The sequence below is a fragment of the Sipha flava genome, unplaced genomic scaffold (genome assembly GCF_003268045.1).
Source record: "Sipha flava isolate LNK unplaced genomic scaffold, YSA_version1 36_pilon_pilon, whole genome shotgun sequence".
Classification (NCBI taxonomy): domain Eukaryota; kingdom Metazoa; phylum Arthropoda; class Insecta; order Hemiptera; family Aphididae; genus Sipha; species Sipha flava.
Genome location: NW_020273076.1, coordinates 833,997 through 851,248, shown reverse-complemented (window position 1 = coordinate 851,248; position 17,252 = coordinate 833,997). Strand labels below are relative to the sequence as shown.

At 27.3% G+C, this 17,252-nt stretch overlaps 1 protein-coding gene across 3 annotated transcripts in view; it reads right to left on the bottom strand.

The window, feature by feature from the left end:
• The window catches only part of LOC112688059 (atrial natriuretic peptide receptor 1-like), a 395,288-nt gene that overhangs the window by 323,298 nt on the left and 54,738 nt on the right, over nt 1-17,252 (bottom strand). Inside the window, exon 2 of one of the 3 annotated variants that reach the window (XM_025561081.1) lies at nt 121-562. The exons of the other annotated variants lie outside the window; for them this stretch is intronic. Within the exon in view, the coding sequence (XP_025416866.1) occupies nt 121-415 (295 nt within the window). The 5' untranslated portion in view covers nt 416-562. The remainder of the gene's footprint in view (nt 1-120; nt 563-17,252) is intronic. 3 annotated transcript variants of the gene reach the window in all.

Here is a 17,252-nt window from a genome sequence, read left to right as displayed (position 1 = left end):
ATCGAGAGGCCATTACAGGCCGTATACCCACGCGCAATGCATTACACCACCAGTGTGCGTATTCTACACGTACGCGAACCGCGCATGAACCCCGGGCCATGATGAATCTCATGTACTCACCGCTTTCCTTGTGCAACTCGAACGCGGCGAGCGGGCCGTCGGTGGACGAGCAGTTGCTGTTGCGGCTGACGATCTGCATGTCCCAGCCCGGTAGCGGTCCGTTCGGCTGAGCGATCGCCTGCGTCGCCAGGTCCACGGACGGCATTATCACGCCCAGCGACTCCTCGTTCTTGGACGCCTTCAGCGGTGCTATGACCGAGAACCGCACCACGCCCGGCACCGCGGACATCGCACACCTGACCAGCCACGCCGCGACCACCACCGCCAACAGCCGTACGGGACGTGCGCCCCCCATGACCGTGCAACAGCTGGTCAGTGGCTGCTGATCGCCGACCGGTGCGCGTTTCGCGTCCACAGCACTGCACTCGTTACAGTCACCGCGAGGTCATCACCGGAGGCCATTGCGGACACAAAACATCGATCCGCACTTACGGGCCTCTACCTGCGTAATAAAATAGTATTGTTATTGATCATCACCGCCGCGGTTATATGGTTAACAATATGATATAGGCACACTGCACTGCTCTACACGTTGTTTTTTCGGCAGAATATAATACGTGATCGGAACGGCGATGGGTTTACAATTTGTTGGTAACCATCAAATCGAAACTCCCGGATAGATTACAACAGACATGTCAAATACACGACCACGGTTATTTTTTTACGGTCCGCGGCTACCAATATTGACGGACAAAATAGAAGGTTAATAGTAAAAAAAGTTATAAGACACTAATGTCATGTCGCGATTATCTTAGCTTCTTAGAGAATGTTATATCTAGACACGTCGTAGCATGACAAGCCAAGTTCTAGCTAATTTTAAAAAAATTATTTTTATTTTTATTTTTATTTGAAATCAAAAAGATTACTGGGCCTCACTGAGAAAACTCGTGAGGAGGCCTAGGTTTATCTGAATTTACAGTATTCTTAAAAAAATAATATTACATATCTAAAATATAACATGAGAGATATAAGACATAATAAAATAAAAATACAATAATATTATATGATATTGGATTATAAATTAGGAATTTAATGGTTTATATATTTTAAATTTTACCCGCACTATATTCATATTGGAGCCAATGGAAAATATGTTTTTTAAAAGCAGGTAAAGGCATATTAGCTATATGACTAGGCATTAAGTTATATATCTGAGTTCCTAAGAAACAGTATACTTTACGGCTAGAACTTTCGTAACTTTTTAAAAAAAAGTATGCAACAATTATTTGAAATAATAAATAATTAATAGAATTATAAGAAATATTTGACTTTATCTATCTATCTATCTATACTATATATAAAATTGTAAGGGTTTTTCTTAGACCGCGCTAACCGAGAAAAATACTGAACCGATTTGGCTGAAATTTTTTTTGGCTGAGACCCGACACTCTGCTGAAGGTTTTAGTACCACTTTTGTCAGTAAAAAAGTTCATAAAAGTTCATAAAAAATTAAAAACAATTGTCCCTATATTGTATATAAGTATATATATATGTACCTATACCAAACTAAAAAAGTTTATGCATGTATTAAAAAATAAATATATTTTCAGAGATGTAAATTGTTATGTTTACAGTGTTGAATGGCAAAAACGAGGTTTGCCACACTGCCACATTCTTTTGTGGTTACAAACGAAAATTCAGCCAGATGAAATTGATAAAATTATTTCTGCCGAGATACCAAACAAAGACAGAGATCCTATACTTTATGAAATAGTATGCAAGAATATGATTCATGGCCCATGCGGCAAGTTAAATATTAGATCGCCATGTATGAATAATGGAAAATGTAGTAAGAAATACCCTCACAAAATGGTCAAGGATACTCAAACTGAAGATGATGGTTATCCGACTTAACGACGGAGATCACCAGATGATAGAGGTTATACTGCAATATTAAAAGTTCGTGGTCAAACAGAAATCGTGGTTGACAACCGTTGGGTTGTACCGTATTGTCCAGTGCTATCTAGGTACTTTAATGCGCATATTAACGTAGAATACTGTCATTCGGTTAAAGCGATAAAATACATATGTAAATATATTAATATAGGATCAGATAGAGCTACTTTTTCTGTTAATCGTGAAAACGATGAGATTACAAATTATTTGAATGGTCAATACATATGTACTTCTGAAGCGTTTTGGAGAATTTTCAATTTTGAAATCCATGATAGAGATCCGACAGTTCAGCACTTGGCTGTTCATCTAGAAAATGGACAGCGTGTTTTCTTTAATGCTAATAATCTTCATCAAGTTATTGAAAATCCAAGAAAAACGACACTAACTGCATTTTTTGAACTGTGTTCACATGATGATTTTGCGAAAACACGATTCTTTCATGAAGTTCCTTCTTATTATACCTAGGATGATAGCAGAGGCTGGTTAAAGAAAAGACGGGGAAAATATGTTCCAAGTTGGCCAGGAATAAAAATAGATACAGCCATTGGTAGAATTTACACGATTCACCCAAATCAAAGTGAGTGCTTCCATTTAAGATTGTTTCTAAATTATGTACAAGGTCCTACTTCATTTGAAAGCTTGAAGGCCTTAGATTTTTTTACACTTTGACATTTTTAATCTGTCCAACAAATTTTATCAGTGGTTATGTGAAAGAGCTATTATCTCTCCGAGAAATGTAACAGCAGGAGAAATTAATGATATCATCCTTCTAAAATTCGATGGACACTCACGTGAATATCTATCTATTGATATAATTACATCAACAGATGATGCTATTCATTATCCACAAGAATTTCTCAATTCTCTTTCTCCTTCGGGATTTCCTCCTCATAAGCTAAAATTAAAAATTGGTGCTCCAATTACATTATTACGTAATCTTCAACCACCGAACTTATGTAACGGTACAAGATTACAAATAAAATCGTTGCGAAATAATATTATAGAAGCCGTAATTCTTACAGGGCCAGCGAAAGGAGAAATTGCATGTATTCCAAGAATTCCCATGATTCCCTCTGACTTGTCGTTTTCTTTCAGATGGCTTCAATTCCCGGTTAAAGTTTCTTTTGCCATAACCATAAACAAAGCGCAAGATCAAACATTCAAGTAAGTACGTACGTTGGCGTAGATCTTCGTACAGAGTGCTTTTCACATGGCCAATTATACGTGGCATTTTCTCGAACTGAGGACCCGAATCATCTTATGATTTTAATTTCAACAGGAAATATAACAAAAAACATCATATACTCAGAAGTCTTATAAAATTCTTATTTTAATTCTTTTTTTTTCTTTTTTTTTCTTCATCAACTTCAATCAAATTCTTTATCAACCATGAATTATTTCTTTTTTATCTGTATTTATTTTTATCATTTATAACGCTAGAAAATTTTCAATCCGTTTTCATTAACCGTTATTTATATTTTCTTGCCGATCACATTAAACAATAATATTTGAATAAAAAATTCTACATATCATGGTCCGAAGGCAAAATAAACAACCAATCACGGGCGAAGCTGTGGCGGGTCGGCTAGTATACATATATATAAATATATATACAAATTTAATTATAAAATTCAATTGAAGTTCAAAAATATGAATCCGAAAATCAGGGCTTAAAACTGTTCCTAATAAAGTTGATAATCAGCTCCAACAGGAGCCGAACATTTTTTACAACCGGTAACCGGTTATCGTTTAATTTTGATATTATGGTAACTGGTAACCGTTTCTTTAAGGATATTTCAAAAACTATAATAACCGTTAATTGTTTAAAAGCCGATGATAAGATTTTTGGGAATCGGTTACCGGTTAAAACTGGTTTTTAAAAATCATATTTTTCAATTTTTAATCATATTTTTAAAACCTAAAACCGTTTATTTAGGCAATTCGTGGGTTGATAATATAACTTTTATTATTAAAAAATCAAAAACTTAATATGATTTAATTTGGTCGATTTCACTCAATTTCAATATTTATTTCTTCAAACTGCTTTAAAGTTTAAAACATATTACGATCAGGATAATGATAATCAAAAACTAAATTGCATAAAAAAATGTTATTGTTATAATTTTTTTTATTTATAACGGTAAAAAACCAAAATTAAATATAATAATTTTCTAAAATGACACTAAGATTGATACATTGCCACAGAACTTTTTGGTTATATTTTATATAATACAGTATCCCAAAAAATAGATGAGCAGTTATTAAAACGACAGTATTAAAATATTATAATTACTAAATGGACTAAGCCTCTATTCCACCAACTATTTCGTAATAGGAATCAGCACACTACAACGACGTTTATGACGGTATTTATAATATATAGTTATACCTAAATATATATATATATATGATATTCACAACAAATAAGCAATACTCGACGGCTATTAATTGGGGCTATTTGGAGCTAATTAATTATAAAAAATATTTAAAAATAGCTGGAAAATTAAATTCAACTATAATAGTGTAATATAATCATGATATAATTCAAGCATTAATACCACGAAAAAACCGTTAATTATTTTAATCGAGAATAGGTTTTGGTTATAAAACCGGGATTAAAAATACGAGGTAATCGCTTTGATTTTAATATTTAGATATTCACCTTGATTACCGATAACCAATAACCGCTTCCAGCATTCCAAAATTAAAAGCAGTTATCGGTTTTCGGTTCTCAAATTTACGGTTTTTTATCGGTTTTCGTTACAAACCGGCTACCGGTTTCAAGCCCTGTCAAACAATTTTTTGGGGGGTCAATAAGAACCGCCTCTCTACGGTGGCCTCTAGGTAACTTTAAATGGTTCTTTAACTATAATTTAAACAGTTGTGTAAAAATAGATTTGGCGGAAACGACTGACTCCCCCACCAGCACCATTAGGGTTGTACACGGATGAAGTAACTTGTAAGTTACAGTCCTACACCGGTGTCAAAGTTATTTCAAAGTAACATGGCAAAAAAAAACGAAATATTTCGCACCGCAGGCGTTCCCATCTACAATTGCGTAATTTCCTGCACGATCGTAATTTGCGAAGAAAATTATCAACGAGATCGACCGCCCTAAAAGATAATGGAGCGTCCCCTTGACATAAAAATATATTTTGATACCCTCACAACACACATTAAGTCGTAAAAGTAGCCGATGTAGGGGTGCATTGTTAATCACAATGTTGTGAAGTGTGTTGTGAAATGTGTTGTTATGAACTCCGGTTTCGATTTCAGCGTATTATACACTTCTCAACCACCGTCACACTACCATGTTATAATGTGCGACATCAGTCAAGTAATACCCTACTACGGGCATACATGTAGTAGTTATAAGTATTTATTTTAATAAATCAACAATATTTAAATTAACTCATTGAAATGTATTATATTCCACAATGAATTTGTTTTTCCCTTAAACGGATCAAAACTACCAAATTCTTAAACGTCTGAACTAACCGTCCGATTAATAAACTCAAATTTAATCGGATCACCCGATAATTTATAACAGTGTATATATTAATGTCAAGTTTGTAAGTGTTTCATACTGAAATATATATTTAAGCTACAATCAAAGAATCTCATTGTCTTGAGAAAATATAATACTAATTCCACAAAAAATTGTCAACGCATCGTTTTATGATCTTACAAAATATACATAACGAGTATTTGTTTCGATGGACCAAAATTTAACAATCCATATTCAGTAAAAAAAAAAGAATAAATTCATGACTTATGGATTAGATATCATATTTTTGTTCACTTTGTGAAAATAGATTATTCATGAAGTGGGAATTCGTATCGTTTTGATCTATAGTGATTGTACGTACTATTGGCGTCGGTGGGATCGAGTAATAACTTAACCAAAATGTCCGATACGACTGAGTAATTTATTATGTATACTTTAATATTTTACATATGCATCACACCTGATCTTTCAATACTTACATGAATCAAACACGTGGCACCCTCGCTCACTATAGGCATGATGTAATCGACAGATATTAACGCAAATCGTTCGGTTATATTTCCAAAAGTATTAAAAATATCCTTACATTTCACCCGATAAAATGACACAAAACTGACGTGTGATTGTTATATACTGCTGTGTTTCGTTTTTTCTAATATTTTCGTTACATTTGGAAACTAAAAAGCTTTTTGGCATTGCTTACTGTAACCAATACAACAAACATAAATCGAGAATATAAATTTAAAAAATATATATATAAAACGTATTGTTAACTGTACTGTTTGAAGGATGTACAAACTCATATTTAATGAAAAATAAAACAACTTTTATGATCAAGCAGTGTAATGACTAGGTACATTAAATGAATTGATAATATAATTTATATTTTAAAGAAACCGAACAAACAGCTATTTTTTTTATAAATTATAATTTTGAATGGTCTAATAATCTCATTTACTAATTTAAAAAATTGAACATCAAAATTACTGCCTAAATATAACCCAAAATAGCTTTTACTCGTAAGAATACACAATAAATAAATATAACGTATATTTAAAAAAAGCATAACAATTGTAAGTAATATGAAACTCATTTTAAGATTATAAAATAATGTCCACATTTAAATTTTAAATAATTATTTACCATGATCTTGCACCAAAAAGAACGAAATAGAACTAATGGCAAACACTTCCGGCTTCTATATCACTCATAATTAGAATTTATACATTTATTAACAACTATACGATTTTTATAAACATGATTATGATAGCACTTCTTAAATAATTAAAAAAAGCTTATTATTATAGTAAATATTCATAGATATTTGTATAATTAAGAAAATATTATTTAACACTATAATATGTATTATGAGTAACAAACTATAATATAATATAACAAACTATAAGTAAATAGTCACTTTTTTTAAAAAAAAAAGTATACTTAGAAAATATTTAATTGTAATGGCTGCTTTAAAGCTTACCCATATATTTCACCTTTTTAATACTTAAGAGGAAAAGACAAATTCTCAATTAATCGTTTAATCATTAACAATAATCAACGGTATAATATTTGATTATATCATATTTGATCTATTTATTTTTTTTTGTACAATCCTGACATAAGTTATGGACCAAATACCAATTTTAACTTTGTAGTCAATTAGGCAATTCTCTAAACCGATTTATTAAATTGTACTTCAAAACAAACAAATGCTTTTCAATAAACCTCATTTCCTGTTTTTCAGTAATATTTCTTGTGAATTTAAATATTAATGTAATTTATTTCGTGTTTGATATTTTAAAAATAAAAAATGAAATTGTTTCTATTTCAATCCAATTAAATTATAAATCATTTATATGATACATAATTATGAAATATTAAGTCAAAAGCTATACTTTATTTTATTATACCTATTTTAGCATTGAACTGCATATATTATATCGTACCTTATTGAATAAACAAATATTGAAACCTTAAATTATGTTTATCAAACATTTTAATATTTTAAAACTAGCCAAAAAGTTAATCAAAATATATTTTTTGTTATCATGTGTCATATAAAATAATGAGAAAATAGGTACAATGAAAATATTAACTTAAATCAATAACTGACGATCCATCAAATAAAATGCCGTTGTATAGATAATTCATATAGAATACAAGAATACACAAATTTCCAACAATTAAACAAAATATATTTTCCCCGATATAGAATTCAACATAAATATGATAGTGAGTAATAGTGTAAAAAAGTGCTATAAACCTTTTCAAACTATTAAAATATTTCCATGTTTAAACGGATGTGTGTTAACTGATTTTCTGATTAAAAATCTCATGAAATAATATATTGAACAATTAATTAATTATTTATTCAAAATGAACATTAAATCTCTTTGTATAGCTTTTTAATAAACTATAAATGTATTAAAATCACACAAACGATAATTTTTAGGCTGGATGTAGATACCATGCACAATATCTATGAAATTGAAAATCAAAAATTTTATTTTCAGAAAATCAATGGTTTGTAAGAGATTTTTGTTGAAACAATCATTTTAAAAAAAAAGAGAAAAACCTTAGATTTTTTTATATGGCTCTTTATGAGCTCTACGACTGTTTGAAAATTCTTAAAATTATAAAAATAATGTATAAATAGTTTTTCAAAAATACACAACCATGAAGAATACTATGTAATAATGTCAAAATCATAGCATTGTTTTAGTTATAAGTAAATAAACTACTATGAAAGTTATTTTATGATGATAATATATATATATATATATATATAGGTAAGGAATAACAATTATAATGTAAAAAGGTATTTCAAGAAAAATATATAAAACAAGTATATTATTGGAAAAATTAATTTTGAAATTTATATTTTTAACAATAGTCATAAAAATACAAGTAATAAACTTGGGTTCATACATAATATAGAACTTCACTGAAATAATTAGAACTTTCTAAAGAAGAATATTATTTATTTATAGAAATGAAATAATTTATGTTCAAAATTACATACAATTTAAAATAACAGAGAATATAATATAATTTACACTCGCATATAGTAAGTATAATTAAATCAAAATTATAGTTTTTTATCGTCAAACTCTTTAAAGAATATACCTAATCAATAATACGATTACACGATTTTGATTATTTTTAAAATTAATTTAATTTATTTACTTTGCAATTTAATTAAAAATAATGGTATAGTTTAATTTGAAAAAATAACACATTTTTTTCTTAGACCTTAATTAACAGTTCAATTTTTTTATCAATGATATTTTTGTATTATTTGCCAAATATTAACACAAGTATTATTTGTATATTATTAAAACGAGAGATGTGTTTAAATTGATGTCAAAATACCTAAAGAGATAGACGTATAAGTCAGTAATTTGTCATATAACATATTATAAAGATAGGATATAAATGATATATTTCAAAGGATACAACTTCCTTCGATGCCAAAAAACAAATCATCACGTCTTATATATATATATATATATATATTTATTATTTTTGTTTTTTCTTATCGCGGACAGTGTACATGACCTTCAGTTTAGAAGATGAATTGGACACTGATGGCTGTGCTAACATTCAACTCATTTTATGTGTGTAAGGGATGGTTAATAACGCGCGGATAAAAGATGAAAAAGCACACATAAACATCAAAAAATGCCTGAAAAACAAAATGTTCGTATTTTCAGTGGTAGAAGAAGAAAAATAAATAATTTACCATTAGATAATGTTACTAAATTATTATAAAACTGACATTTTTCAATTTATTTTTTTAAACGCTAGAACAACAAGATTACTAATAGGTAATAAATATTTACTAAACAATATTTACGCTTACTTCTCTCAATCAACTAAGAACCTTAGTAGCTGTACAACAACAAGTTACTAAATGTAATTATTGACAATCAAAGACAAATTACAAAGAAAACATGAAAATGTACACTGTGCAATCAAAATTAATAAAATGGTTAAAAAAAAATAATGGAACGATATAATAAATAACTGACTGTAATTATATGCGTTAAAAAGTTAATCGAATGAAAACATTTTGAATTTAACACTATGTATATAAAAATCTCGAAAAACCATGAAAAAAAAGAAAATGCATATAAACTCTCATCACCTTTTTTAGTTAGGTATAAAATAATTGTCTGTTATTTACACCAAAAGTCAATGACTATAAATCTAAACTGTAGTATCGAAAATAAATGCATAAAAAAATAAACAAAGATAAGCAAATGCAAGATTATTTAAAAGATAATGCAAGGTAAGTAGTTTGGATAAAAAAGTAGCCCACGTATCTCAAATACATTAAATACGTGATATGAGAATAATGATAACGAACGAAAACAATTGAATTGACATTGATAACTTTAAATTTGATTTTTATAATTGAACAGATTTTAATTAAAATTTTTAAGTAGCATTTGTATTGTGAACTAACGTTTTAATTATATTATGAATGATTCATTATTGAATTAACTACATAAAACAAATATTAGTTGGAAGTTTTTTGTTTTTCATTTTTGGAATAAATGTACATCTGGAACTTTAAACTGCAATTACATAAAAATAATTGGCTGAATATTCAAACAAAAATATGATTTCAATTTCAGTCAACAAACTGAGTAAATGACCCTTAAAATATATATGAATAAAATATGATACAAGAGGATTAGAGTAATTCAAGACAACAAATAGTAGATACATTCACTATAAAAACTAAAAGAGAATGCAAAACAAACAAATATCATTAACTAAATAAATAAACCAACTCAATAATGAATACATCTGTAGTACAGATTATGCGCAAAATATTCAAGAATTATATATAGTTATAATTATGCAACGTTAAGTGCGGAAAAAAAATTATTGAAAATTGTAAACACAATTTATAAATACAAATTATAATTTACAACGAACGACGTTTAATAAAAATTAGGAAAATTAATAAACAAAACTTAATATTAAACAGAATTATGTTAAACCGATTAATTAATATACAAAAACATAAAGTATAAACTATAATATGTTCTAAGAATGAAAAACGCAAAACGTCATTTTTTTATATTAGTATTTGTTTTAAAAATACTTCAAGGTATACCTACACTTAGAAAATATTTGTTAATCCGTACATTCTTCTCATAATTTGTATAGGATTCTGGAAGTTTAGAGTGAAAGACTATACATTATTTAAAAACGCCAACATATAAATCAGTTAAACGATTTAAACTTATAATAAATTTAAATATCAATAAATTACTGTAAATTAGTAGTTAACTGGATGTGCAAATATTTCACAGTTATATATACATTAAATACAACGGTGAAGTATTCACGTAGTAACGTTATGCCTTATCTAAGAAATCCACTTATTATAAAATTAGCTATAGTTATCATATGTTTAAAAACTATTTTATTAATTTGTACATTAAACATTCTTTATATTATATAACTTAAACCTTGATTTAAATATCAAAATCAAATTCAAAATGAATAATGAAATAAATAATTACATAATGTTATATCACTGCGTTCATTAAGACAAATTTTAACAAACAATTAAATTCATAATACATTTTATGTATGAAATCCAAAGCCGTATCTAATTTTTTTCGGGGAAGAATGCTCTAAGATGTTTAATAAGTTTAAAAATGTAACAAAAGAAAATTTATTATTTTTTTGTAAATATAATTTAAAATGAAAGTATCTCGTCGAGTCGAAAACGACTGGTTGCCTCACCATAACCTTATCATAATCGGATAAAATAAAATAATTATCAGCGTGCTTATTCCGCGGCGAGTCATCCATCGCCCTACAAAACCGACAGTAATGTTTATTCTTATAAATAATATTAGATATTATATAATTAAAACAGTGGTATCTATAGAGAGATAGAGAGATTTAGGGGGGAGGGGTTGAATCCAGATCCCATGGAGTCCTCCTCGGATACGGCCTCGATGAAATCAATATATTAAAAAAAATTGAAAATTTGTAATTTTTATTCATGGTGATGATTAAAATATTTTAAGTTTAGTCGAAGCAGTCATTTTGTAAATCGTTAAGTAGTTACTGCTAAAGGGGGGATGAGATTTTAATCGAGAGAAAAATAATTGCTACGAGTCTAAATCATGTCTTATTAATATTTTATGAATATAGAATACTCTTAGTGTTATTATTTCTTAAGTCCGAGTGTATCATTCTATAAGTGTATGTATTTATTTCGTACGCGCTCCGTCATCTACTAACACGTTCCACAGCTTTATTATATTAGGTACGCGGCACGGATACGTGTGTGCATGTTCGGTACACCAATACCGGTATGTTAGCTTCAACGAGATTCATCAGGTAATAACTGTTTTGAACGGCATTGATCCTTCATGTCATAATTACCAACACCTTGTGGCAAAAATACCAAAATCTACAGTTGGATTAACCGTTTCCGCTGTTCAATTAATCAACGAAAGTGAATGATAAATGATCATAGAAACAAAATGATTATATATGTTAATTATATGACCCTATCCAGTTACAATAATTGTCTCCCGCTGATTAGTTGAAACCCATATATTGGTGTATTGACAATAGAAATAATGGATGGTGTGTTCCGTTGATTATATTATATCATGCAAATAAGTGTTTGGGCAGTAGTAATGGATAGTAACGTAACAGAAAGTAACGCCGTTACTTTTATAGGTTAGTAGCGTACGCGTTTCGTATTGTTATTAAAATTTTTACCGTGTAACGAAAACAACGTTGGTCAACAACATATTAAAACTGTATAAAACCAAAAACAAATTCTATAAAACTTCTATAGATAATAATTAATAATAAATACATAAAAATAACACCGGGTTATCGTTGACTGCGTCACAACTTATATGTCATTCTTCTTCAGATTTGTACATTGTGTAACGTACAGGTACATGTATTATATTGTAATTTTTATTTGATATTTTTACGTTTTATTTTTAAAATTCTGATACCAAAGAACGTATACCTATTAATTCATTCTTGGCCTCAATATATTAAGTTTTTAAAATTTAAAATTTAAATAGGATAATGGAAAATTTTTTATCTTAAATGTAATTTATTTGTTGGAAATTCTAAACCGTTAACAACATCCATGATCAGTTCATCAAATTTAAAAAAGCACATTGCAGTAAGTACTAATATTATTGTTATTTTTTTTTTTAATTACTTAATCTCAAGTTAATATTTTAGATTTTGAGCGGAGTGAGGAATATATTGGTTTTACAATGATGTTTATTTCTTTTTATTTTTATTTTTTATTCTGTAGACACTTTTTCTCGCCATAAACTTGCTCAAAAGTATTAAGTGTAGTATCTTTTCTGAAAGGTAATGTTCTTGATCTGGTACTTTAAAGAGGTCATTTTACGATTTTCGAAACGGTACTCAAAATAAAAGTGGTTAAATGAGAAAAAACATATGATTTCACGATTTTATAATATTAAATAATTACGGACGACGTTTTCTACCAGAAATATTGCTTCAAATGAAAAATGACAAGAAATCTTTTTTGTTGTGATTTGGATTTTGTTCCTTACGATATAATTTCGAAAAATTTTAGCCATTTGTGAGCTATTTATAAACATTTTAATTTTGGGAGTTTTTTTTGTTGTAATTCGGTTAAAAAAATTCGTAAAAACTTGAAATTTGGGTTGTTTACTTATATTATCCTTACCTAAACATATGATAAAATCTTCAAAACATTTGAGCGAATTTTGAGCTTTTTCTTTTATTTTATATATTTTTTTATTTTTATGATATTTTCTAATTATGAATTATAATTATAATTATATAAATTACCTATTTATATAAATCGTTCTTAAGCAGTTCTTAAAACGCTTTGTTTATCATCATAGAAACAAATAAAATTAAATAAAAAATATTCCTTCGTCCGCTCAGAATCGTTTTTTATCGAATGCAATCATCGTATTCAAATCGAATACAGTAAAACTACACTATCCTGTCCGAGGTTATATTTTTTTATTTTTTCCATTTTTTTATTGAATTGTAACTTGAGAGTAACGTAGTTATTTTTTTTTATTGAAAAGTAAGGTAGTTTCTTACAATTTTATTTAAGTAATGTAAAATGTAATTTTATTATGAACCACGAGTAAAGTAATTTATACATTTTTTTAATGTAACTAACCCAACATTGAATATACTTACGTATTATACCCCGGCGTAAATAGTCTAAGTATACCTTTTTATTGACTTAATAATTGGCTTATCATTAGGTTAATCTATTACTCTAATAATTCCCTAGTAAATTACCATCTAAGTAAGTATAACATTGCATTCGAATATTCATGCACTATATAAAAAAGTTGTATATGTTTCTGCACTTGGAATGAATTTAGTGAAAAATAAATATTTTTTTAAAGTAAAATAACGTAATCAACAAGTTATTATATAAATAAATAGTAAAATATTATAACTTATGGCCATTGTCAATAAAATTGTTTATGTCAAATAAAAAAACTCAGCGTTTTTCTATAATAATTTTAAAAAAATTATATTACCTAGTAACATTGTCAAAACTAAATGTATCTATCCCTAAAAACTTATATAACTTACATATTATCTATCTTTAGTTATACATTTATTTATTTTACTTTTTCATTTCCTCGAGCAAAATTTAGAGAAATATGTTACTTCAAGTTTTTTTTAAATATGGTCAACAATAATACCTGTATTTTTTTTATATAAGTATAAAATAAGCTTATACACATATTATAAAATATGAATTTAAAAATTTTAAGTAATTTTAGTAAAAAGCGTTATTTATTTTTATTTTGTACATTTATTAGACCACTCCAATACCTATATGTATAATATAATAATAGTTACATATTGATTTTTATAAGTGGCTATATAAGTCTGTTTATTGTCTAAATGAAATAAGTACAAATACTTCAGAAAGTTGGGCAAGTATTCTGAAGATAAAATAGACACGAAATAAGTATCGTCATTGTTGCTTAGTGCTACGAAAACCCAGTTGAATTAATCTTAGTTTTATATGGTATATTTTATTTAGTACTCTAAAAAATAAATTCTACAGTTATAAACTTAAAGAAAAATGATAGAGGCAAAATAATGGAATAATTTATTATACTTGCCGTAAAAGAGCAACATTCAAAATGTATGTGTATGGCATCTCATCTCCTCCTATCCAATGATTAAAAGCCAAAGTTGAAGAACTAGGGGAGAGTATTCAGTGCAACTCTATAAAAGAATAATCAGAAAATGTTTGTGTTATCGAATAATCAAATTTAAAAATAGTGATTGTTCACTTCCACCCTTTATAAAACGAAAATTCAAAAAAACACTAAGCGGGAAGTTTTTGGTACAAATCGAAAGAAATTCCAAAATATTATTCAAGTACAACGTCAGAAAATTGCAACAAAAAAAAAGTCTGTTATTTTATTTATATATATATGAATTAATATTTATAGCCAAATTTATCGTATAAATACAAAAACATATAAAACCAATTCCACAAACTATTAATACAATATTATGCTAAAGACATTAGTTTTTTAGCAATCGGTCATGTCAATCAAAATTAATTATACCGGGTAAATAATATATAACCAGTTATTATCAATAAAATGTATTGGTTCGTGTGATAATAAAAACTAAATAGGTATATTAATAAATTAAGTAAGCATACAATTTTAAAACAAAATATTAATTATTAATTCATTTTGTTTACGGATAAATATTTACAATCATAAGTTTATTTAATTTATTTTTTTTTTTTTTTGGACTTAACTAGGTTCGTAGCTCATTGATTTATATTCTAAGTAAACCTGCTTTTTTATCTTACATGCATGCAATATTCACACATTATTTATGACATGAATTATTTTTTCAAAAGTATTTTGTTATTGTCATAAATATAATCCACCCTCTTGATACAATTATTATAGATGTAATAATTTACCACAAAAGTAGTAAAATAATATTTATGATTTAAAAGAAAATCAACCAATTATTCGTTGCAAAAATTCCGTTAGTATATGTATTTAAATTAATACAGTGTTATAGAATAAAAACAGACAAAATATACTCGTTATAAGTATAAGTTGCAATTTAGTCAAATAGTTTTATACGCAGGTTAGTATATGATTGGTCACGTTTACAAGACAGAATTAATAATGACATCAAATCACAGATACATAATGTATTCCGGCAGACATATTATTATTATCAAAAACCTATCTAATAATATAATAGCTAATAATGTGAAAAGTTTATCTAAAAACAAATTAGAAAGCTATACGCTAATTTCACAATACATATAAACAGTTTAAGTAATATTTTATTTTACAACCAGTAAGTACTTAGTTCAATATAGCTACTACAAATGACATTCGATATTTTTAACAAAAATAAACGTTTGGTTTATCAAAGCTTTTCATTATTTAGTTGATTAATAAACACTAACAAGATACATAATAAAAATGCACATTTTCAAGAAGAGACATAATTTTGTTTACCTCTTCCAATAAACTTGAGTACGGCAAATACCAAAATAATAACTATGAAAGCGTTTGTTTTCGGTCCAAAAACTTACATTGTTAACGTCTTGATACGCTCAAAAAACTAAAAAAAAAAAAAATCTCAGGTGACCATTATATTTGTTCTCATACATTTTTGAGAATTCAAACTTGACTAATTGCCTTCAAATTTGTATTGCTTTGAGTTTGTACATCGATCGCACTATTATTGATTATAATTATATTATACACTTAATGTTCTCCATTCAAATTCAAATTATGTATCAAAAAAAATGTCTTGACAAGAAATTTACTGTTTACAAAATAAATACAAAACGAATGAAAAGAAACACGTTTATTCAAATGTAAACAATTATATTTATAAAAATTGAACTATAAATTAAGATGCATTTTGTATTTTAAAACATGGAAAAATCAATAAAATCGAACCTTAAATTAAAATTTATCCAATTATAAAATCGTCAGTCAATTTTCAATAATTATCGAATAAACAAAAAACTAAGTTATTTGAGCTAAGTTATCCGGTTTTTCTAAATAGTTAATAATTAATAATCAATAGGGTCACGAGTTTATGCATTTAAAATTACTGTGATATGTATCCACTATAAATTTACCAAATATGTTTTCAAAATATACAAAGTAAAATTTATTTTACCTTTAATATTAAAAATTAATTATAATTTATAAGTATCTATTTAATTTTAATAATTTGTTATTTTTTAATATTATGTACATTTATACTAATTTGCAATATAAGCGTTTTACTATGATATAATGGTTTTTTTTTATTAAACTTGAATCTAACAATATTAGAGACAAAAACAGTTATACGGGTCAATAATAATTTATCTCCCCGTTAATTTAAATTATTTTTAAATAAGTTCAAAAATGTACAGAAGTATGAATTTATACTCTTTAAATATCAAAAATATACATTTAAAATATAAAATTTGCAAAAATATACAAAGAAAAAATATTATTATTAGATTAATTAGAGCATGAATCAAATATGTGTTCAGGTCTGAATTAAATTAGATCAATAGAAAAAAATATGCAATTTCATAATCAGCCGAATCTTAATGATCACTAAGACAATTCAACCTTAAACTTTTTTTTCACTACCAAAAAATATAAGCTCTATAATGGTTATATGA